General features: G+C 35.0%; 1 protein-coding gene across 6 annotated transcripts in view; it reads left to right on the top strand.

Annotated features, from left to right (window-relative positions):
* Window positions 1-23,592, top strand: part of ANKIB1 (ankyrin repeat and IBR domain containing 1) — a 205,346-nt gene that overhangs the window by 179,177 nt on the left and 2,577 nt on the right. For 2 of the 6 annotated variants that reach the window (XM_006177778.3, XM_014553303.2), the window contains 10 exons: window positions 1,263-1,393; window positions 6,716-6,850; window positions 7,776-7,862; window positions 7,948-8,014; window positions 9,981-10,126; window positions 11,125-11,303; window positions 12,163-12,214; window positions 15,861-15,975; window positions 17,063-17,196; window positions 17,548-20,719. In XM_006177778.3, the coding sequence (XP_006177840.1) occupies window positions 1,263-1,393; window positions 6,716-6,850; window positions 7,776-7,862; window positions 7,948-8,014; window positions 9,981-10,126; window positions 11,125-11,303; window positions 12,163-12,214; window positions 15,861-15,975; window positions 17,063-17,196; window positions 17,548-18,285 (1,784 nt within the window). In that variant the 3' untranslated portion in view covers window positions 18,286-20,719. Of the gene's footprint in view, window positions 1-1,262; window positions 1,394-6,715; window positions 6,851-7,775; window positions 7,863-7,947; window positions 8,015-9,980; window positions 10,127-11,124; window positions 11,304-12,162; window positions 12,215-15,860; window positions 15,976-17,062; window positions 17,197-17,547; window positions 20,721-23,592 lie in introns of those variants that run through there. The other 4 variants (XM_014553305.2, XM_032484014.1, XM_014553304.2 and 1 more) reach the window with 4 other exon arrangements.

The following is a 23,592-nucleotide window of genomic DNA, read 5'->3' as shown; positions in this document are numbered from 1 at the left end:
ATTTTCAGACATCCCTTTCCGTAAAGAGAAGATAGAGCTTCCTTGAGTATTAGAAGCTAGAAACCAAAACAAACTTGATTACTGACATTCTTGCAGGAAAAAAAAATTTTTTAATTATGTATCTACCAGTTTCTGCATCCCCTAAATCTCTCCACGGCAGAGTGCGGGGTGGGAGTAGGGGGGTGGAATTGGAGAATATAAAGGATAAAATTTATACTCTTTAAAAACCCCAACATTTCTTAAGATTGCAGATCTCAAGTTAGAATAAACAGAATTTAAGATGATGAAAAGTATAAGGTTGGTGTGGGGTTAAAGGGTGGAAAAAGCTTGCCAGGTAGACAGTGGCCAAATCATGAAGGGCTTTGTATTCTTTGCTAAAGCAATTTGATTTTATCTTGTAGTCAGTGGGGAGTAACTAAAAGATATAAAATTTGTATTTTTTCAAAGATAACTGTACAAGCAGTATAGTGTGGGTTGTGGGTGAAGAGGGAGCTGGGGAGATAGGTTGGTTTCTGTGTTTTAATTGTCAAAACGTATGGAGGACCCTAGCTAAAGCAATAAGAAGTGGAAATGGAGAGGAGACAAAGTGGAAGGGAAAGAGATAGAATCAAGGGGACACAGTAGGTGAGGGAAAGGGGAAGGTGTTCAAGATCATGCTCTTCCTGGACTGACCCTGGGTAGATGATGTCATTTACCAGGACAGGGCATAGAGAATGGAGCAGGTTTGGGGAAAATGATGAATTTAGTTTAAGACATGTCACATTGGATTTATTTTTAGTTTATTTTAAATAATCATGGCTAAAAAAGATGTTGATATTTCAATGTGATTTTCATGTCTTTTACTATGATGAAGAATTTCTGGTAATTATGTTTGCAACTGGCCTAATTAAGAAATTACTGTCTAAAGTACCCATTCTTTCTATAATTTTCTTTGATGTGATAATAGTTTTAAACAAATAATAACATACTGCCTTTTTTTTTAACTTCGGGTTTTTTTTCTTCCTCAGTGTATTTGGATACAACTTTAGAGAGAAATCTCCTTTACAACAGGTTTCATAAACAGAGCTTTTGGAGTACAGCTCCTTATCCTGTAATTATCCTATTCAGAGTGAAGCAGCTTAAAAGCTTTGCCATAGACTCTAATAAGAAAACAAATACGTATTTTAAAATGAGAGGCAACCTGCAAAGAAAACTTTGGGTTTCCCCTCCAGAAGTTGTGCACTAAATCCTTTGTTTTTGTATTTGTGCTTAATATCTCAAAGTTGTGGGAGTTAGTGAAGCTTATGAGGATGCTGCCAATTGTCTCTGGTTGTTAACTAACTCCAAGCCCTGTGCTAACTGTAAGTCTCCGATACAGAAGAATGAGGGCTGCAATCATATGCAGTGTGCTAAGGTAAGTTAAAGAGGATTGTATGTGCTTTGTGACTAGAATCTTAATTTGATTATGAATCCAAAGAAAAAAATACTGTAAGTGTAAAAATCTTGTTGGCTTTCAGATAGATTCTAGGAGATTATATTCTGCATTCTTTGTTAAATGACAGAAATGTTGACTTGTATTACTAAATTTTATATTCATGGTGAATGTTAAAAATAAAGGTAAGGATTCAGTGATATTTGGCCAAATTAGAGATGGCTGCCTGAGTCCTTCCCTCCCAGTCACCCACTCCTCCAGTGAGGATCCTGAGAGAGTGTTGTGTATACATTAATAATAATAACATAAAATGATGAAGTACTACCTCATGTCAGTCTCTTGCAAAGCTGGTTTTAAGCAGCTTAGACTCAAGGTCCAAGTCAGGGCCCAAACATTCCCCAAATTCCAAATTTAAATCCTAGTGTCTATATATAGGAGAATATATAATAAAGGTTCCCAAAGCAGTGGGCAGACTTTAGCATCAATTAAATAAGTAACTCATTACTATTTTAAAAATGAAATACCACTTGGCTATAAATTAATATAAATAATTACTGTTAGAAGGCTACCCCCTGACTTAGTTGCATAGAAAGAAACTACCATATTTAAAACAAATATTCTAGAATTTTATTAATCCATGTCTTTATTTATGAACATTTTTGTTTTAAAATTATAATAATACCTCAATTTTTTCCTTTTCCTTGGAGATACCATGTATATAAAAGTAATTATTTAAAATTATTAAGAGAAGAACAGTATAGTTTTTATAATTTAGGATGTGCAAGAAACCCACATAGTTAAGAAGACTTCAGGAGTGGGTGTAGCTCCGTGGTAAAGCGCATGTTTCCCATGCATAAGGCCCCAGGTTCAACTCCTAGCACCTCCATGTTTGATGATAGCAAAAAATAACTTAAATTTTTTTTAAAAAGACTTCAATAAAATACATCAATACCTTCTCTTTAAGTACTTCTTAATTTTTAACTTTGAAGCTAATGATCTTTATTATTATTACTTCAAAAGTGGTAATAGTTACCAGATGATTTTATATTTTAATAAATTAACTTGAATGGTCTTGGTAAGACAGTGATAATGATTTCCTAAGGAAAAAACTTAGTATGATGTTCTGAGTAAAATGTTCAAAAATGCTTATTAGGTCAGCTGATTGGGCCAAACTTATTTCACTTATTTGCAGTCCTATCTCCAATATCCGTATTAGTTTTTTTCTTGAATGATATGATATAAACTACATAGATGTGGAAAGGAAATATAGATTGACCATAAAATTGGGCTACTAACAAAGAGGCAGGATCCAACATTATCTTTATTTATGTCATAGCACTTCCCAGCAGTAAGTAGTTGATAAATGTGCATTGAATAAATAAATATTTTCATGAATTAATCAGGCTAATGATATCAGGTAATTTATCGTAAACAAATTTTGCTTAAGATTGTGTTGCATTTTTAAAAACATTTACTTACATACTACTTAAGTGGAGTAGTTTTATTTAATATATCATCTGAAGTATTTGCATTGAACAAAGGAAACTTGACAGGTAATTCTTATGCTGTAAGGTAGGACATTTAGAAAGTGAACATTTTTATGCATTTCAGAGTTTTTTTTTAATGTCAAGATGGAACAACAGGTCATGTGTAATCCATGCTTTAACATAATGACTAAATCATAAGATACCTTTATTAATGCCTCAGTTTTGTGACTCAGTATTTACTCTCTGGAATCAAATTGTTTAACTTTTTTTTTCTTTTTTTTTTTAACTTTTTTTATTGAGTTATAGTCATTTTACAATGTTGTACCAAATTCCAGTGTAGAGCACAATTTTTCAGTTCTACATAAACATACATATATTCATTGTCACTTTTTTTTTTTTTTTGCTGTGAGCTACCCCAGGATCTTGTATATATTTCTCTGTGCTATACAGTATAATCTTGTTTATCTATTCTACATTTTGAAATCCCAATCTGTCCCTTCCCACCCCTCTGTTAAACATTTTAGAAGAATGACAGATTTTGCCCTATAAAAATAAGTTCACTTATTTTTAAAAAACTATTCATTTCCCTTTGGATAATTTTCAGGAGACTACATAAATTTTGCATTTTAAATCACTTACAGTAATTTTATTGATCTGACTCTTTGTAAAACTGTATGCTGCAACTAAACAATAAAAATTATTTAAGTTCTATATTCTTTTTCTTATCATAGAGTTTAAAATTTGTCTGTTTTATAGAAAGTTTTGCCACTAATTTTGAGAGCTCCATGGAGCTGTACTAAAGGGTACTTGCATCAAATCAGGCACAAAGATTGCTTTTACCAGATAGCAAAAATACTTGCATACTATCAGAGTCTTGAAACAAGTCCACAGTTTATTGTCTAAGTTCATGTTTGTGAAAGGCTAGATGAGGACAGAGACTTGTAATTCAACCCTCTGTCCATGAGATACCAGGTAGCAAAAAATTAGTGAAGATAGGATTTGACTTAATGACTAACGTATATCTGATTGCTACATATTCAGATTCTGGAGTTAGTCCATTTTTTCAAATACCCATGGAACGTTCACCAAAACAATCAACCATTGATCGTCAAAGAAAAATAATAATCCAGAAAAAGAAAAGTCAACATTCTCTGATCATAATGGAATAAAGAAATGAATAATAAAGTTACAAAAGGCCTTTTCATTTGGAAATTTTAAATCTCTCAACTCTTGAGTGAAAAAAAAGAATTAAAATGGAAATTAAAGAATTTCTAGAAAACTAGGAAAATGAAAATACTACTTTTTCAGAACCTGAGGCCTATATTTAAAGCAATTTGGAAATGTGCATAGCCTTATCCCTTTAAAACAATACAAAATAATGAATTAAGGATATGACTCAAGAAATTAGAAAAAACAATTCCCAAAATAAGGAAGAAGAATTTGTTTTAAAAGCAGAAATCAGTGAGTTAAAAACTGAAAAAAATACAACTAATAAATAAATCCAAAAAATGGTTTTCTGAAGAGAAAAATAAGATAAACCGCAAAGCTTGCGTAAGAAAAAAGTGGGGATGAGGGAGTTTCAGATACACAATATAAGAACTATGGGGACTAATTAATAAACAAAGCAAACTAAAATAATAATAAGAGATAACTTTGCTCAACTCTTGCAGATAAATTTGAACTTGGATTTGAAATGGATTGATTTTCCAAAATAAAATTTATTAAAACTAACCCTAGAAGAAATATCCAAACAAACCATTCTCCATAGAAGAGTTTTCCAGTGATCTCTGCTTTAAAGCAATAGGCCCTGACAGTTTCACAATAGAATTTTATTAAAGCTTTGAAGAACAGGTAATTCCAATGTGATTTAAACTGTTTCTGGTATTTTTAAAAAGGGGGTGGGAATGAAACCTTTTGAATTATTATAAACTGAGTAGAACTTTGATGCCAGCATTTGACAAGATTATAAAAATAAATAGGTCCATCTTATATATGAATAATAATACATAAATCCTAAGTAGGATATTAAAGGGAGGAATCCCACAGATACTAGCAACTATAATCCAACAGACTGCATTAGAACAGTAACTGACCATGTAGGGTTTATTTTAGGAAAATAGGAATGGTTTGATATTTTTAAAGTTATTGCTATACCTCATCTTATTAGTAGATACCATGAGAAAAACCATATAAACTTTCTGTAGATGCTAAAAAGGCATTTGACAAAAACTCAACAGCGTTTCTTTATAAGACACACAAAGAAATAGAAATAGATAGGATCTTCCTTTTAGTATGATAAAAATAAATCTACTTAGTCCAAAAGTTAACATGATTTTTAGTGGAGAAACTAGAGCACTCTCACTAAAATTAAGAATGAGATAAAGCTGTTCTCCATCACAAATATTATTAACATTGAACTGGAGATTCCAGACCATAAAAAGAAATTTGAAGTGTAAAAATTAGAAATGAAGAAGTGAAATTGTCATGTTTTACAGACAGCATGATTCTATACCTAGAAAAACCACAAGAATCAACTGAAAAACTACTATAAACAATAAAAATTCAGTTAACTAGCAGAGTACAAAAGTAATATGCAGAAAGTAATAGCCTTCATATGTGCCAACAATATGCAGCTAGAATATATACTGAAAGAGAAGACCTTATGTACCTAGAAAGAAATTTAAGAAATATACAAGACTTACATAAAGAAAATGGTAAGACCCCTGTCTGTCCTATCTGTAGGACACAGAAGATGACAAACAAATGGAAAGATAATAAAATTCTTAGAGCAATTCCAATAAAAATACTGACGGGTTTTGTTTCTGCATCCAGATAAGCTAATGCAAAAATTCGTATGGAAAGACAAAGTAAGAAGAGCTAGAAAATTCTGAAAAAGCAGTGAGGAAGAACCAGTGTTTTCAAATAGGCCATATTATAAAGGCTCAATAAAGAAAATAGTATGGTGCTGGAACATGAATCTACAGATCAGTGAAACAAAATAGAAAGCCCAGAAAATGGACACAGATACATGGGAATTTGGTATATGGTAAAGGAGGTATCTCCAACTGGTAGAGAAACATGGACTATTCAATAAATGTTATTGAGACAACTGGACATCTGTGAGGGAAAAAGATTCAATTCGTACTAAATACCCAGATTGGTTTGGAACAGCTCAAAGATTTAAATGTTTTTTAAAAAATAAAATAAATATAACAGTTCCAGGAGAAGACATAGATTTAGAATGGGAAGATCTTTCTGACTCAAAATCCGTAAACTTTTACAAGAAAATAGGATACATTTTCATACTGGAATGCTCATGTTTTTGGTATTGTCTGTAAATTAAGGTGATTAAGAAATAATTTTTTTTTAATGAGAAATGGGTTTTATTTTAGCTGTTCTACTTAGGAGACCTTCTTAACTTATTTCCAGTTTCAAAACCAATTTGTCAGGGTCTCCAGAAGTTTTCAAATACACTGGTGGAGCTTTATAGACAAAAGTTAGATTGCTGTGCACTTGAAAAATGAAACATTTGTCAGTATCTGTTATTATTTGGAAAAAATATCCTACTGATGTTTTTCAAGGTTTCTTAAGATTACTTCATAATATTATGATTTACATTTTAGTTTATAATTATAAGCAGTAATTTTAAACTACCCCCCACATCTTTCCATAGAGCAGATAAGGTCTCCAGAGGAAACCTGAAAAAGAATATGTGTCTTTAAGATTGTTTAATCTCTACAAAATGATGGACTAGAAACTGGAAAATAATTTGCACACTAACATGGGGAGATATATGCATATTTTTTTTTTTTTGAAGTGTAAGTATGACTTTTGCTGGATTTGCTTAGAAGAATGGAAAAAACATAGTTCTTCCACGGGAGGTTATTACAGATGTACGCGCTATGAAGTCATTCAGCATGTGGAGGAGCAATCCAAGGAAATGACTGTGGAGGTAAGAGAACTATTTAAGCCAGGACCTCTGAGTAAGCCACTTAATACCAGTGGAAGTATTTTAGATCTCTTCTTTTCCTATCTTTCTTGTAATGAGGCATTAAATTGAATACACTTTAGAGTAGCCTTTAATTTAAACAAAATAGCTATATATACTTGAGAGCTTTATTTTTTTAATTTTCCTTTTTTTTATATCGGTGAAGATTAGAAAAGACTTACATATCCTAGCATGCCTCTATAATGACTTAAAAACAATTTTAGTATTATATCAACAGTATAATATTACGTTATTGCATATAGTAAGTATTTTGCTCTGCTTGGCTGCCTTAACAAAATACCATAGACTGGGTGGCTTAGAGAACAGAAATTTATTTCTCACAGTTCTGTAGACTAGGAAGTCCAAGATCAGGATTTCTACAGTTTACTTTCTGATGATGACTCTCTTCCTGGCTTACAGATGGCTGTCTTTTTGCTATGTTCTCACAGGGAGGAGGCACCCAGCCCTATGGGATCAGGTCCCTACCCTAATGACCTTATTAAACCTTTATCACCTGACAAGCCCTGTCTCCAAATGTAGTCACATTGGGGGGTTAGACCTTCAACATATGAATTTGAGGGGGAATACAATTCAGTCTATAGGAATACACAGTATAATAAAACATTGAAGATCTGATAAAAATAGAGTTTGAGAGGCATATTTACCATACAGTCTGGAATTGCGGCTTCAGTGGTTTGTCACAGAAAATACAAATGCAAGACTTTGTTCTGGGAAGCCTTTAAAATGATCATTATTTTCTCTCAAAATAATTAGCAAATCTGTATGCATTTCTACCTCTTACTAATAAAATTTTTAAATGATTAAAAAAACAATTTTAATAACTAGTACTTTTATTTATAAAACTCATTTATGGACTTTTGTTTCCTAGGCTGAGAAAAAACACAAACGATTTCAGGAACTTGACAGATTTATGCACTATTACACAAGATTTAAAAATCATGAGCATAGCTATCAGGTATGTCCCAAATCATTTCAAATGTGCTGAATTATACTGTTGTGAATAAAGAAAGTGATACAATTATTTATTTCTATTCCTTTAGTTAGAACAACGCCTTCTTAAAACAGCCAAAGAAAAGATGGAGCAGTTGAGTAGAGCTCTCAAAGAAAGTAAGTTATAATATGTGTGATAATTAATATAAAATAGCCTTTTGTGCTTAAGTCACTTCATTGGTAGATTAAGACCCCTAAAGGAATACATTATCTCCACTAACTCATTTGGTAGTTTGGAGTTCCCTGAAGTCCAAAATGCAACTTGGCAGTTAAAGCCTCTGATTAGATTTTCCACCTGGTTTACCTCGTCTCCTCCTCTTAATGCAGCCTGTGCTGCTGGCAGATAAACACACATCATGCTTTTGCTTACTCTGTGCCAATGCTGATGCACTGCAATGTTGGGGAAAGTGGATGGGCCAAAAAAGGCACCCTGACCTAGTCAGATTCACAAACCATCCAACTGTCATGTGACTGAATTCCCAAAGGTTCTTGAGGAAATTTAGCAGAGTGCCTAATGCAATGTTAAGAAATCAGGTACAGTTTCAGGAGAAATCATCTCACTAGTAAATAATGGACATTGGAATCTAAAAGCAAAGTCATAAGAAAAGGCTTACTTATAGATCCTAAAATGGAGGTTCAAAAAGAACATTACTAAAAATGGATTGAGTACTAGTTGCATAATTAGAATATAATATCTCTCAATGACTGCACAGAATACAGGTTCTGGCATGTTTGTTTTTAAAAGTCATATTTTTAAAATAATCACAGCTTGTATATAAAAGATACTAGGCCTAAAACTGCAGTCAGTTATACTACTGTCGGCTCCATTTTGCTAACACTCTTTGCATGAGGCTGACTTCCTAATTAAGACAGTAACCATAAGTTAAATAAATTAGAGTGGGAGGAAAAGGTGTTAATAGCAGCTTAGTCTCCTTGTTAATTATTAGTTCTTAGACCATAGTAATAACATAACTATACCAAGCCAGTATCACACTCTTGCAGTATTGTTCACAGTAAAAAAAAATTTTTTTAAAAACCCTCACAGATTCCACAGTCTGTTCCATTAATGATGTATCCCTAACATTTAGGACAGTGCCCAACACATAGTAAATATAAAATAAATATTTGTAGATGTGAACTACTGCTTCTATTCAACCTTTTGGAGGTTCTAGACAGCATAGTAAGTTATGAAAAAGAATTAAAAGATAGAAGAATTGGAAAGGAAGAAGCAAAATAATCATACTTCTCACACATGTAATGAGGAGGGAAGGTGTTTTGTTGTTTTTCTTTTCTTTTTTTTTTTTTTTTTTTCTTTTTTTTTACACCTTCTTAGTTCAAATACCTATGCTAGGATAGGTATTTTGGGATGATCTGTGTATCAGTGTGTTGCATTTTACACACAAATTGCAGTACATATATATGTAATTTCTTTCTGGAAACGTGCAGAATAATCTTATTTTCAAAAGGACTTATGAATTTAGATTATATTGCTTAATTTGCATTTATTTGCAGTTAAGGAAAAAGCTAGAATACTGTCATGATATTTGAGGAAGGAACAGTCTCATATGGTAAAGCAGTTTCTTCTTCTCATCACTCTTCTTCCCTTTCTCTGTCTCCCTGAAGTTTTTTATTAACTAGCATTTAGTAAGCAACTTAGCAAGGCATTTGCTCTAATTCTTAATAAGCAAAATTCTGTTAGGGATAACTTGAAAAACTTAGTAAAGCATGGAACCTTTGAGTTGAATAAAGCTGGATTTGTTTACTCACAGGGTGAGAACCAAATCCAGGATCTGTGAATGTATGCATTCCTTCATGGCTGCCATCAGTGCTCATGGGCTCCTGCAGCACGTGCTTCATTTATAAATGCATACAAGTCATATAAATGCAAAATGCATGAGTGTTTTATGTAGGTTTTTAGTCTAGTTCAAATAAATACTATCATACAGCTACTTCAAACAATTTCTTCTTAGGGACCCTTGTTCTTTGTTTTTCCTTTTTTTAAAGAAAATTTAGTTGTTTAATTAATTTTATAACAGCATGTTTGCAAAAACATTTTTGTCACTGCGCCTGGTTTACTTTATAGCTGAAGGAGGCTGTCCAGATACCACTTTCATTGAAGATGCAGTTCACGTGCTCTTAAAAACTCGACGCATGCTCAAGTGTTCTTATCCATATGGATTTTTCTTAGAACCTAAAAGCACAAAGAAAGAAATTTTTGAACTCATGCAAGTAAGATAATTTTTTTAATTAAATTTAAATGCAGTTACTATGAGAAACAGATTTTCTCCTTTTCAGCCATTTAACTAAGTTTTACACTTAGTGATTAGTAAACAATTTTGTTTCTTTTTTAGAGTGATTTTTAAATAAACGAAAAGTTAACCAGTAGTAAACTGAAATTTTCTTTATGTTTGAATTTGTCACTGTGCAGATTTGAATGAGTTCTGAGCTATGCAAACATTTCCTACCACATTATTTCTTTAAACCGGTTAAAGTTGAAATCTGACCTAATTCTGATTATGTAATTAGGAATTTTATCTTCAAAAAAGAAACACACCACATTACATACTAGATGGGAAAGTTGCTATTTACCAGTTCATTTTAAAAGTAGAACTGGAAAAGAGTACTTAAAAAAAACACGTAAGCCAGCTGACATCACTGTAACTGACCAGCTTTATTATACATACCTCATTTTTTGAAGCCACCAAACTTTCTCCTCTTGCTACAGTTTTAATGTCATCTCTTTGAACTGCTCTCTACTAATTTATATCTGATATTTCCCAATGCTCAGTATTCATTTTCTCCGTGAAGCCTTCCAGACCTAACCCCAAATCGCAAGAGTCTTGCCTTGCCTCACATTCCTTCGGCATTTATGTATAGTCTGTACCATGTAGTCATGCACTTGCATGTACAGTGCCCTAAAATTTATTAGTTCTTTTCACATAGACAAGTTATAAAATTTTTTTAGTAAGCTAGTAGATTCGTTCCTTCTTCGTAATCCGTATCAACTACATTGCTATAAATGCCTACCGAATGCATGCTATTTTCCTAAAATGTGCAAAGTAGAAACATATGTTAAAGAGGAAGTTATTACAAAATTTGAATTAATTTCTGACATCAAAAGAGTTAGATTTAACAACATAGAAGAGTTAGATTTAACAAGATAGACACTGTAGTTGCTATTGAGTAACCCACCCAACCTATGATCTTTTTTTTTCCCCTCATCATAGACAGACCTAGAAATGGTCACTGAAGACCTTGCCCAAAAAGTCAATAGGCCTTACCTTCGCACACCCCGCCACAAGATCATCAAGGCGGCATGCCTTGTACAGCAGAAGAGGCAAGAGTTCCTGGCATCTGTGGCTCGGGGTGTTGCTCCTGCAGACTCACCAGAAGCTCCAAGACGCAGGTAAAAAGGATACACACTGTGGAAATCACCCCAACGCCAGCCACAAATGCCAGCAGGTTTAGTCTTTATCCAGCAAGGGTTCATATTCATGGAAGTTACTTATACCTAAAACATGGATAGCTGATAAAAGTATGCTAACTTCTTGTTGGTGCTGTTTTCCCCCAGTACTATTTTCTATTTTTCTTGTTATTTTTTTGTCTGTCATTGTGTAGTAGTTTCTCAGACAAAATTAGGCTAGGTTAAACTTCACACTTCAGTGAATTCATAATTCAACATAACTCAACAAGTATTCTAATGCATCATTTCAAATATGTAATGTATATAATGTTGTGAAAATTGTAAACATCTTATGTAAAATTTGGAAGCCTTGCCAACTTGTTATGGTCATATTTGTATTTTCTGGTTAATAGGTTATGAAGAAATTAGAGATCTGATACTAGTAAAGTCATTTAAGTGATCCATCCAGTAAACAACACTTGAGATTTGGTTGTTTTATTTGGACAAATACTATTTCTGTCATTATAAATTGAAGCATATTTTCTTATTCCTATTAGTTATAAGCATTAGACATTCCTTGGGCCCCTATTTTTACGTAAACACATAAAATAAAAATAGAAGCAATCATAAAATAATCTGGTATAGCATGGTGATTTTTATTTTTCTACCATTTTACACAAAGTACTTAGAATTTGAAAGAAATAATGAAAGAATCATTTTAATTATTATATTCAGGAGTTGATCTACTTTGGTTAAACAAGTTCCAAGCAGAGGAATTTAAAGTAATGTTCAAAGGGCAAGGGACTGATTGTACTTTGTAGTACTGATAATAAATCGAATGGTATGTCTAATTTCTTTGTAGCTTTGCTGGTGGAACATGGGATTGGGAATATTTAGGATTTGCATCACCTGAGGTAATTGTTTTGGGGGGCTTTGGTTTGGTTTGATTTGGTTTGTTTAGTTATAATTTTTCTTAGTGCAGTCCTGCTTGCATTTGCGCCCTCATCTATTCTAAATCCTACTGAGACTGTCAGCAATAATTTTTCTTTCTCTATAATAAAAATGCCTCAGCAGAGCCTACATTTACCTATTATGGTATTGGATTGTCCTCACATTATTGAATGCATCTCCCCTCTTATTAGCAGTCAGAATTAAGGCCAATTTATAGTGTACATTTTTGAAAAATATCTTTAAATTGGTTAACAGAAATGTAAATTTTACTTACTACAAATGCATTTCTGTTTGTAATATTGCTTCAGTCTGAATCTGTTGAAAACCTAAATAGACCACATCTATTTTTTTTAAGTTATTGCAACAACCTGAGCAAACTGATTTATAATCAATTACTAAGGTAGAAAATTGACATCAGTATTTACGCAGAAGGAATGCTTTGCTTAGTTGCTTTCTGCTTCTCTTTAAGATTTTCACATTGTTCTTGTTTTTGTTGTTGTTGTGGTTGATATACACCAGTTTAAAATACAGAAGGTTTAAAATACTAACACTGCAAATAGCAGTTGCAAATAAAAACAAGATGGAGTGAAAATCTTAATCACATCGCTATTTTCTGAGATTTAAATTGCCACTGTCACTGTTGAATGGTTTTAGCAGTTCTCTCCACTTCCTTGTTCTTTATACTACTGTATACCATTCTATGCTTATATTATGATTACCTTTTAAATTAATTCTTAAAAAGGGACAAGACAGACAATGAAACCTTTTGTTCATCATTTATAGCCCATATGTTACCTACAACTGAAAGGCAGTGGAATTATTATCCAGAAATGACTGTGGTTTATTTAAATCAGACACTTTCTCTTTTCAGCTGCTGAGGATACTTGCAATCACCTTGTGGCATTTTGTATTGGTAGATAAATCCAAGAAAATATTGACTTGAGAAACAATTTGTGCTTTGAGCTCTAATATGGAAATTTTAAATTCACTTAAATTGAAAAATATATATGTAAATGGCATTTCTATTGTAAAACAAATTATTGGTCTTTTCTTTACCTGATCCTGTGCTTTACTATTTCTATGTTATAATATATAATTTCAGCTTGGGGGATGTTATGGAAAATTTCCACCTAAAAGGAGGAACAAACAAGCCTCAGTTACCAAAAAAAACAGTAGAAAGATTTCAGTATTTCAAGGTAGAAATACAAATTAACAAAAATAAAGCCTTTACCAGTATATTCACAATCACATGCATCATCTTGCGGCTTCTGGATCTGACGGTAACTTTAGGAATTTTGAAATATTTGTCCTTGGATATTGAGGGCCTGCTAATATGACTGACACAGATTCATTTAGTAAAATATATAAAGGCTTTTTACTTCACATGTAAATACTTATAAATAAAATTATTGAGCTCTTATTGTCCAGGGATTGAGAATTGTGAAAGTGTAAATAACATTCTTAAATTTATTTTTTATGGTTAATATATTTCATAAGAATTATTTAACTCACTTTTACTTTTCTCTTCTTTAAAGTCTTTGGTACAGTGAAACACCAGGCTTTCATATAAACCTATTGCAGGCCTAAAGAATTGCTACGCAGTACTAAACTTTAAAATTCTGCATATGTGCAACTATCAAATAACTGCCAAAATTATTTGTATAAAAATTATCTCTTTGTCTTCATACAGACTCTGGGGGGGAAATATTGTCAAACTCCAGAAGACTTTTAGTTTGAATTTATATTTTTAATTCAAGTTACTTACATCTCATTCTTTTTAAACTAAATAGAATGAGTCATTGACAAGCATTGGTGTTTGTTTTGTACCACCTAGAGCAGTGGAGCCCAGAGAAGAGCGTGATTGGAAAGTCTGAGGAACACCAGAATTCAAGGTCTAGCCCTTTAACATACGGTCTAGTTAGGCTGTGTTCTTCCTTAATTTCTTATCTTTAAAATGTTGTTGATCTGTATACCCCATGGAAGTTCCAAAAGAGTGAAAGTGTCTGTTTAAGTCATAGACAGAATTAGTGCTTAATAAATGATGGCCATTATTATGTATGACAATATTCCAACTAAAGCCTTTTCATATGCTTACTTGAAGATTTTAGGAATCCTTTGAAATTTTCAGAAAAGTTTAATTTTATGAGAACAATTTTTTTAAGCCTGTTACATCATGAGAGAATGCCATTTGAGTTTTCTGTTAGAATAATTATAAACATAACAAGTTTCTTTTGCAATTTTTTTAACCTATCTTGTTTTCTTCAGTTGGAAATATGTGTATTCTATGGTCAGTAATAGTTTATTTAATTTAGAATAACTTTGTACCATCATCAGATGTACAAAGTAAACAAATTCTCCCTAAAGATAAATCTTGAACTGAAATAACATTTTCTTGCCATCCTTGTCTCAGAAATGTGGTGGTCTTCAGTGGTCTAGTGAACCATGATGACACTTAACAGTCATCTGGTTTTGGGTCATGGGCCTCCAGAAAAAGAGGAAATGATACCCCATCTCAGCAGGAAATTTTAAAGAACCTGGATAATCCCTCTGGGCACTTGTAGTATCTTATACTCATTTGTCTCTAACCTGGTAGGATGCCTTCCACTCTTTAATTAGAGTCCAGTTGCTTACATAGATGAAGGAGTTTGAATAAATTTAACCAGAGTGGTATGATGTGAAGGTTTATTGGGGTTATAAAACTCATCCTCATTTATTATAGTTACTTTCACAACATAAGCATACTGAATATTCTACAGTAACTGGATAATCATAAACCTGAGTGATTTTAGTGTTTTATCACTGAAAAGATTCTATAATGATTCTCAAAATTAGCCTTTTTATGCTGGTGTCTTGCACACTGGCCTATCTTCTAGTCTCTTTTGTCACTAAGATCTGGAAAAGTACATTTGTACCCAGATAATGTACCAGGTTCTGCCTCTGGTAATAGCAAACCCACTGCAAACTATTATCACAAATGTAAAATAGACTCAGGGACATCTGCCTAAATCTGTGTCTTTCCCTTCTGCTAAATAGAAAATACTTCTTCCTGCCTGGGTTATAGATAGCCCCACGTACTAGCTAATACAGGAAGGAGGCCAAGTAACACCTTGTTTGAAAACTAACCTCTTAATTCTTCTTTGACGTGAATATGGTATATAGTAGTCCCAAAGAATACAGAATCCAAGAATCTGACAAGGACTTAACAGTGTTTGCCCCCCCCCCCCCCACTGCTTGTATCACAGTCACTTTTTTAAAACCAGACCTCCAGGGAGAACCTAACTTATATTAGCAAAATCATTCTGTTATTAGTTATAATATTAGATAACAAGACCCAGGCATATGAAATAAGGCTCAGTTATGATCTAGCATTGGAGTTTGCAAGTATTCACAGTGTATCCAGGCAATTATAATGGGACTATTTAAATTTTTTTTTTTCCATTTTACCTTTTCTTTCTGTTTCCTCGGCATGACAAAACCTGAAGTTTCTTTTTCTAAAGCCAAGTGATTTTATAATATGTATATAAAATCACACATTTTTTTTCCTGGAAAAAAGTGTTGTTTCTTTTATTTGCATGTACTCCTGTATTTTATAACCTTTGGTTTATGCAGGAATATGCTGAATTTCAGTATCGGAGGAGGCACAGACAACAGCGCCGTCGAGGAGACGTGCACAGTCTGCTCAGTAATCCGCCAGACCCTGATGAGCCAAGTGAAAGCACTTTAGGTGAGCTCTTGGGTTGGGTTCTTAGTTCTCTTAGTTTTCTTGCATTTATTCTTAAAACTGGCTAATCAAAATGTTTCTAAAAGAGTTTGTAATTTAGATACACGGTCAACATGCCGATGCTTCTAATGTCACAGTATACAGAAAACCAGAGGGATTAAGAATGTGGGCTGAGTTCATGACCCCACCTCTGCTGAGTATCAGCATGAAAACTTTAGTCAAATCATTTAACCTCTCCGAGTTTTGGTCTCCTCATTCTATAGAAGCAATAATAATAGTGTGACTTTGTGGGTCTATTGTAAACATTAAATGAGATAATGCATGTAAAGCCCTTACGTACTGATAGCACCTAGTGAGTACTCAATAAATTGTAGCTGTTGATTGCTCTTACTGTGTTCATGAAATATTTTTCTCCTAGCCTCAGTTCTCTTATCAACATTTTTAAAATTTCTGGTATTAGAGATAAATTGTTTTAATTATCAGCCTTTAAAGTTAAATTGTTAATTGAAAATCTTTAAACTACAGTCTCAGCAGATCTTTAATAAATCAGGTTACACGGGCCTAAAAATTAGCTTTTCAGGCTATTGTAATTCTCAGATTCTTGAGTTTTGTTTTGTTTTGTTTTTCTTTTTCTTTTTTCCTTTTTTTATTGAAGTATAGTCAGGTTACAGTGTTGTACAATTTCTGGTGTACAGCATAATGTTTCAGTCATACATACACATACATACTCATTTTCATATTCTTTTTCATTATAGGTTAAGACAAGATATTGGATATAGTTCTGGAAACTAAAACACTTTTGCTATTGCTTAAGAGGAAAAGAGAGCATTTGATAGCACTTGCATTTATGAATAGAACCATATATAGTGCAAGAAAAATGTAAAGAACAATCATGGATTTCAAGTAATAGTATTAGATGCATATTGTTGCCTATGATGAGACAAATATGGATGCGAAATTTCTGAGAGATTAGGTGAACATGTGGACGCCAAGTTTTCACCAGCACTCAAAGAGAAATCATCTATTTGAATAAAAAGATGTATGAATTTATATGACTGAATTATCTCTGGCACCACTTGCTTTGAAACAGATATCCCAGAAGGTGGCGGTGGCCGCAGGCCTGGCGCCTCCGTGGTAAGTTCCGCATCTATGAGCGCACTGCACAGCTCTTCCCTGCGAGACTACACCCCCGCCAGTCACTCTGAGAACCAGGACTCTCTTCAGGTAGCATTCTTGTGCAGCCTTATTGCCCCTACTTTTTGCTCTTTCACTATTTAGCCAGGCTTCCTATTTTCACTTCTATTGCTTTTCTCTCTCTTTTTTCCATTCTGAAATCTTTGTTTCAGAGGTATACTACAGGGTAAGATTCTCCTATTTCAGATTTACCTTAAGTAATTTTTTTTCCCTCTGGCATGGACAAGGGGAAATTTAACATAAGATTTGGGTACATAAGATACTTCTTCTAATGGAGATACTGTTAATTTTCTGCTTAGTAAAATAACGGTTGTAGACCTCAATGGGTTCAATCATTTTTCGTTTTAAATTTTACAGTAATTCTACTTTCTGTTGCCTTAGGCTCTGAGTTCCTTGGATGAAGACGATCCCAATATACTTCTTGCAATACAGTTATCTCTGCAAGAATCTGGGCTGGCCATCGATGAAAATAGAGACTTCCTCAGTAGTGAAGCATCCTTAGGAGCGATAGGCACCTCTTTACCTTCCAGGCTGGACTCAGACCCCAGGAGCACAGATAGCCCTCGGGCTGCATTGAGCAGCTCTGAGCTGTTGGAACTTGGTGACGGCCTTATGAGATTAGGAGCCGAAAGTGACCCATTTTCAACTGACACCCTGAGTTCACACCCTCTCAGTGAAGCAAGAAGTGAATTCTGTCCCTCATCCAGTGACCCTGACTCAGCTGGCCAGGAAGCCAACATCAATGACAATCTTCTTGGGAATATCATGGCTTGGTTTCATGACATGAACCCTCAGAGTATTGCCCTGATTCCTCCAGCAGCTCCAGAAATCAGTGCCGATTCCCAGCTCCCCTGTGTCAAAGATGGGTCAGAAGGTGTGAGGGATGTGGAACTGATGCAACCAGAAGATTCAGTGTTTGAAGATGCTGTGGTCAGTGAAGGTAGAGGAACCCAAATAGAAGAAGAAAATCCTTTGGGAGAAAATATTCTGGCTGGGGAAGCAGTATCTCAGGCTGGCGACGGTAGTAATGAGATAGCCAACGAGGGGCATGGTTCCAGTGTTTCGAGTCAAACACCTCAAACCTCAAGTGACTGGCTTGAACAAGTACATTTAGTGTGAACTGCACACCTCGGGGCTCTAAATGAATCACAGGTACAGATGGTATGCTAGTGAAGTATGCTTTATAGAGACTTGACCCGCTTAATTCCAACTAATTACAAACCACTGACATTAGGATTGAATACAGAGGAGTTCCTTTGAATGGTAGCTTCATTTCTGATTTTAACCTTACAGGGAATTTCTTTTGTATTTAATTGGGTAGCTTTTCCCTTTTTGCTGACGAACAGAAGAGTGGGAGAGAGAAAAACACAAATGAAATAAATAGGCTAGATTCCACGTTAAGAAAACGCAGTCATCTGTTTAGCCAAAGGTCGGCAATACTTAAATTGAACATTTAAATTAAAGGCTTACTCTCTAATCTTTGGGTGGTTTTTCCTTTAAAAAGAAAAAAGTTTTCTTCATTTTAGAAGTTACTTTGGGCAGATCTAATAGCATTTTGTTCCTCAGTCTCTTTGTGCTCTTCCATAACTTCCTTCCTTCTTGTCTGAGCAATGTGAATTGAGTTATCCAAGGCTTCCCCTTAGTGCTGCATCTGCCACAGTGTAATTGGTTTTAATTTTCACATGAATCAGAGATTTCTTTTCATGTCTATTTACAGTCCACTTGTGCCAAACTCTGACTCGTGTGCTGACTAACAAGGCGTTTAGGTGTGCGGTGTCCTGGAGGATTCCAGAGCAGTTTCAGCCTTCCCGGGAGTAAAAGGTGCCACTTGGTAGCAGTGATATTCCAGAATTTAATGGGCTTTTGTTGCCATGGAGACTGCATTTAAATAAATGTAGCCTGTAGCTTAAGTTAACTAAACCTAATGCTGCTGTTAAAAACAGTTTTTTAATATTAAAATACAGTTGATTAGCAACAGCGGTGCTGTATTTTAAGAGACACTTTATTGGAAGTGCAATCATAGTTCTTTGTTTTCACAATTTTACAGTGCATTCTGATTACTAATGGGTGCAATTACTTTCAATGGTAAGTGTTTTATAAAATAGAAAAAAAGTGGAGTTTTCATGAGTTATAGTAAATCCTACGATTATCAAGAAACTCAATAAAACATCCTGCGCAACATGTTACTGTGCCTTTGCCTAACCTAAATGGATAGTTGCCAGTTAAATAAGTGAGTAATTCACATTTCAGTGTCTCTTCTGAAGTAACTATGCTATGAATTGCAAAGACCTCCATAAAACCACCCATGGCCTTGCCTTTACAGTAAATATAACAACTAAGTGTTCAATCGGTTTGTTTGCCTAAATCGCAAATGCTGACGTGTGTGTTCTATTGCACAATACTCATTTGCTGTGTGATTACTGTTTAGTGTTAAAAAAAAAAATCCCTAGTTATCAGTGTCTTACTGTGAAGAAAATACTGGTCTTAGTTGTAATTAAGATACAGTGGTACAGTGTGTAATTAAAACTAGACTAAACTGTTGGAATGGCTGTTTTACTTACATATTATCAAAACTAGCGTAACATAAGCAAAATAGATATGCAACACTCCATTTAGTGTTTTGCCAGATTCTTACCAGAAATCTACAGATACCAAAATTTCAGTACCGAGTGTGTACAGGCAAGTCCTGGGCTGGGTAAAAGGTTATATTAGTATTGATATCCACATGAGTTGTCATTATGGTTTTTGATTACTTTTTTTTTCCAAGCCCTACTATTGAAATTTTCTTGTACTTTGAATTCGTACGGCTATGGTATTATATTAGCATATTTAATATTCCCTGGGTTCCTTTAGGATAAACTGAGTGGAAATTGCTCCTAAGCCATGGATATCAAAAGTCCACATTAGTTTATATTTCCCCAATTATCAGAAATGTTGCTGTCAACCCCTATTAAAATTAGTTGGGGAAAATATTACCTTTATCTGCAGTGTATTACTGTATATTAAGCTAAAATAGTCCATTAAAGGATTTTTTTACAAATTTATTTTGGATTAAAAATATCCACTCCAATCAGTTTTTAAACCAAGATGTAACTTTTCAATAGAAAGAGTCTTTGTATCTCATTGAGGCACCTTGCAAAGCTGCAGTAAGGTGAGAAAGAATGTGCTGTGTGAGGAGGTATCACCGTGGGTTCTGGTTCCTCACACCTTGTGCAGTAAGTACCCTGCGTTCTGTGGTGTTCTCTCCTGAGCAAGAAAATGATCATTATCCAGTTTGTATTTCCTTGGTACATATTTTAAAAACACAGTCATTGACTTTACAATTCAGAAATAAAGTTTGGCAAAGCCTATTTTGTAAACAAGTTAATTTTATAATGTAAAAAGAAAAAAGTTACTCTAACCTTGACTTGTTATTTGCACTTTCATAGTCTATACTTGATACATTCCCACTTTATATACAGTAGGATTCTACAAACGTGTAGATGTTTGGCCAAATGAATGCTGTTATAATAATATGTAAAATTCTTTGATTAAACATTTATTACTTAAACTACCTTACTTTTGTCTCATTACATTATAGATTTTGTTTAACCAAGTCAGAAAGCTGATTTTCTTCAAATTAAATTCCCAGATGGGATTAATTTGGTTCTTACATATAACAGATTAGTGCCTAATATTTTTTTTACACAAGCCCACTTACTGAGCATTTTATACCCCCAAGATAAGCCCAAAACACTGCTTGGCAATGTGTTAAAACAGTGACTTCAGTGCTCATGATTTTAATCACTGTAGCTTTCAGAAGAAAAGTGTTACGATTTTTTCCTTGAAAATAGAAACATACAGAAAAAGATAGAATTTTAAGATATTTTTTGTGAAATTGCTTAGGATAGGAAGATTTTTTATTCTGTATTAATAGAAACACCTGCTTCTCCATCATTTTTTTATTCTGTCCCATCTGAGTTACCAGAACTTCCCTTGGCATCTGAACTTCAGTGCACCGACACAGATTGCAGCCTACCAGCTGGTGCTTCACAGGGTGTGCCGTGATAACCTCTGAGAGTCATCGTTTTGTTTGTGCCTTTCATTGCATGGATTCGAACCTTAACGCCAATGTTAATGTGGAATTATGCTGAATTATTCTTTAAATGTGGTTGTTTGTTACCCCTGATATCATTTTTGTTCAAAATTCCTCAAATATTGTTGCTTACCTGTTTTGAATTTATATCTGAGACATATTGAAGTTCAGTCATAATTTTAAAAGTTTAGTTAGTAAATCTCTAACAAGTAAAATCTTGGAATCTAAATATTACATGATAATGTAGATTTTGGTTTGGTTTTTTTTTAAGCTGAAATTAAAACTCCATGGGAAAAAAATGTTCACGTGCTTGGCTCTTGGGCTGAGTACTAGTTGTACGTCAGCCCTGGGCTGTGGGCATGATTACTGGGTTGTCACCTTTGCAACAGTATGTTACTGCCTTGTCAGTTGTTATCATCTTCTCTCTAGAGTAGTAGATTTCTTTCTTTTTGTAAGTGGCTCTGTCTAGATTAGTACGTGACTGTCTTTATTTTAGAAACTAGGAGTAGTCATACTTCTTTAAGAAAGATGGACCAGGAAAGTTTCCTTTAGCTCTCTGTTGCACTTCGAACTGACAGGTAGCTGACAAACTGAGTGGTGGCCAAGGTTTTGAAGGAATTATTCTTCTTCACTCTTTAAAACTTTAGTTTAAAAATATTCCTGATCGGGCTGTATATCATCTCTTAGCCAGCCTTTGCACAAGGGCTTAGCCTGCATGAGGCATCAGTTCACAGACAGGCTGAGCAAGAGCTTCATGAAGGAATGAACAAAACACAGTATAGAAAAGGATAATTATCAGATGAGGCAGTCTAGTTCTCGAGCTTTGGCATACATCTTGCTGAGTGTGCCAAGACTGCAAGGCCTGACAGTGATTTTGCCTGGGCCACTCTCAGGATGTACACAGCTAGTAACCTTGAGCCTGAGGAGCAGACTTGCTGATAAGCACTGGATTCCTCATACTCTGTTCCTCAACTGTGACACAAATGCACTGCATGCTTGACATTAACTCGGCCCATTGTGTTGCCCCTGTGGAATGGAGACAAGGGAAGCCGATACGAATACGCTGACGTTTATTCTGCATGCTGGCCGTGAATGAGAAAATCCTTTGCCTGTAACCTAGGATCTCGTGTCTGCTGTCAGCATCCATGAAACTGACAGGCTAACTTTTACTGGCTTGTAAATATGGTAAAATCAAATCCCAGACCCAAGAATTTTGGCAGCAAGGATGGAATGCTAAGAGAGACATGATTTTCTGGAAGAGGAACCACGGGCCAGGTTCTGGAATAGAAGACTCCCTGGAATCTATCTGGCAGTAAATGCTCTCACCCAAGTGATAAATAAGAGGTGGGGGAGTAAGGGTTCCCACTGTCCTGCCTTTTACTGAACAGGAGTTGAACTAATGTTTACAGGCTTAAGGATAAGAGGTAGAGTTGAAACAAGCTGTCCAAATGGTGCCTGGATTGTGGCTAACTCCTACAGGCAGACCAGAAGGAAAGTTTTCATGAGAAGGAGTCAGCAGTTCTGTGGATGCACGTGAAAGGCAGTGTGGCTGTGGCTGCCGAGAGTCAGGGAGCCCCGAATGTGAAAAAAATGGCATCAGCAGTAAGAACCTTACTCTTTGAGAGCTTTGAGTGGACCAAAAACATGAGAAGTTCATGTAGGCTGCAAAGAGTTGCAGCAAAAGGGGCTGCAAAGCCTCGCCTACAAGTACAGATGAGGCCACCTCAAGCCCTGGCCCCTGACCCCTGACAAAGCCAGCAGTGAGGGCGAGGCGCTGGGTGTAAGAGAGACAGAAGGTGCCAAGGACTGCAGGTAAAGGTGCAAGTGTGCATGAAGAAAGAAACTCCTGGGCCCTGCTCTCTCTGGATGCTGACAGCCCTGGAGCAAGGGGCTAAAGGACAGAAAGGCCAACAACTGTCTCTCCCTGCAGCCCCGCCCCCCACCTCTTGGGCTCTTTACCCTGTCTGTTGGAGTGACAGGGTGACCTGGCATCTATTTGCCACCTGCTGTAGCTCCTGACTCACATGCATCTGAGACTGTTCGGCCATGAAAAAAGAATTTGAACACACCCCATAGTGGAGAAGGGAGGCTTCCCTTGTTAGTGGAGCCCTTTGGGTGATGGAATGTAATGTGGCTCCCAATACCGAATGTCTAATGAAATTGATGTGTGCCCACAAGTACCTGTCTCATGATTGTCAGTGGGGCTTCTCATTTGAGGGACTGCCACATGTAGAGAGGTAAGAGCGGGACATAAATCACTCCCCATCCTGCCTGCTCGTCCCCTCTCTGGTGATCCAGCAGAAACAACAGAGAAATCCGGAAGGAGAAAGTGAAATCGTTCCTTTTTTTAA

The sequence above is a fragment of the Camelus ferus genome, chromosome 7, assembly GCF_009834535.1.
Source record: "Camelus ferus isolate YT-003-E chromosome 7, BCGSAC_Cfer_1.0, whole genome shotgun sequence".
NCBI classification, from domain to species: domain Eukaryota; kingdom Metazoa; phylum Chordata; class Mammalia; order Artiodactyla; family Camelidae; genus Camelus; species Camelus ferus.
The sequence above is the reverse complement of the archived record's forward strand: the minus strand, read 5'-3'. Positions and strand labels throughout refer to the sequence as shown.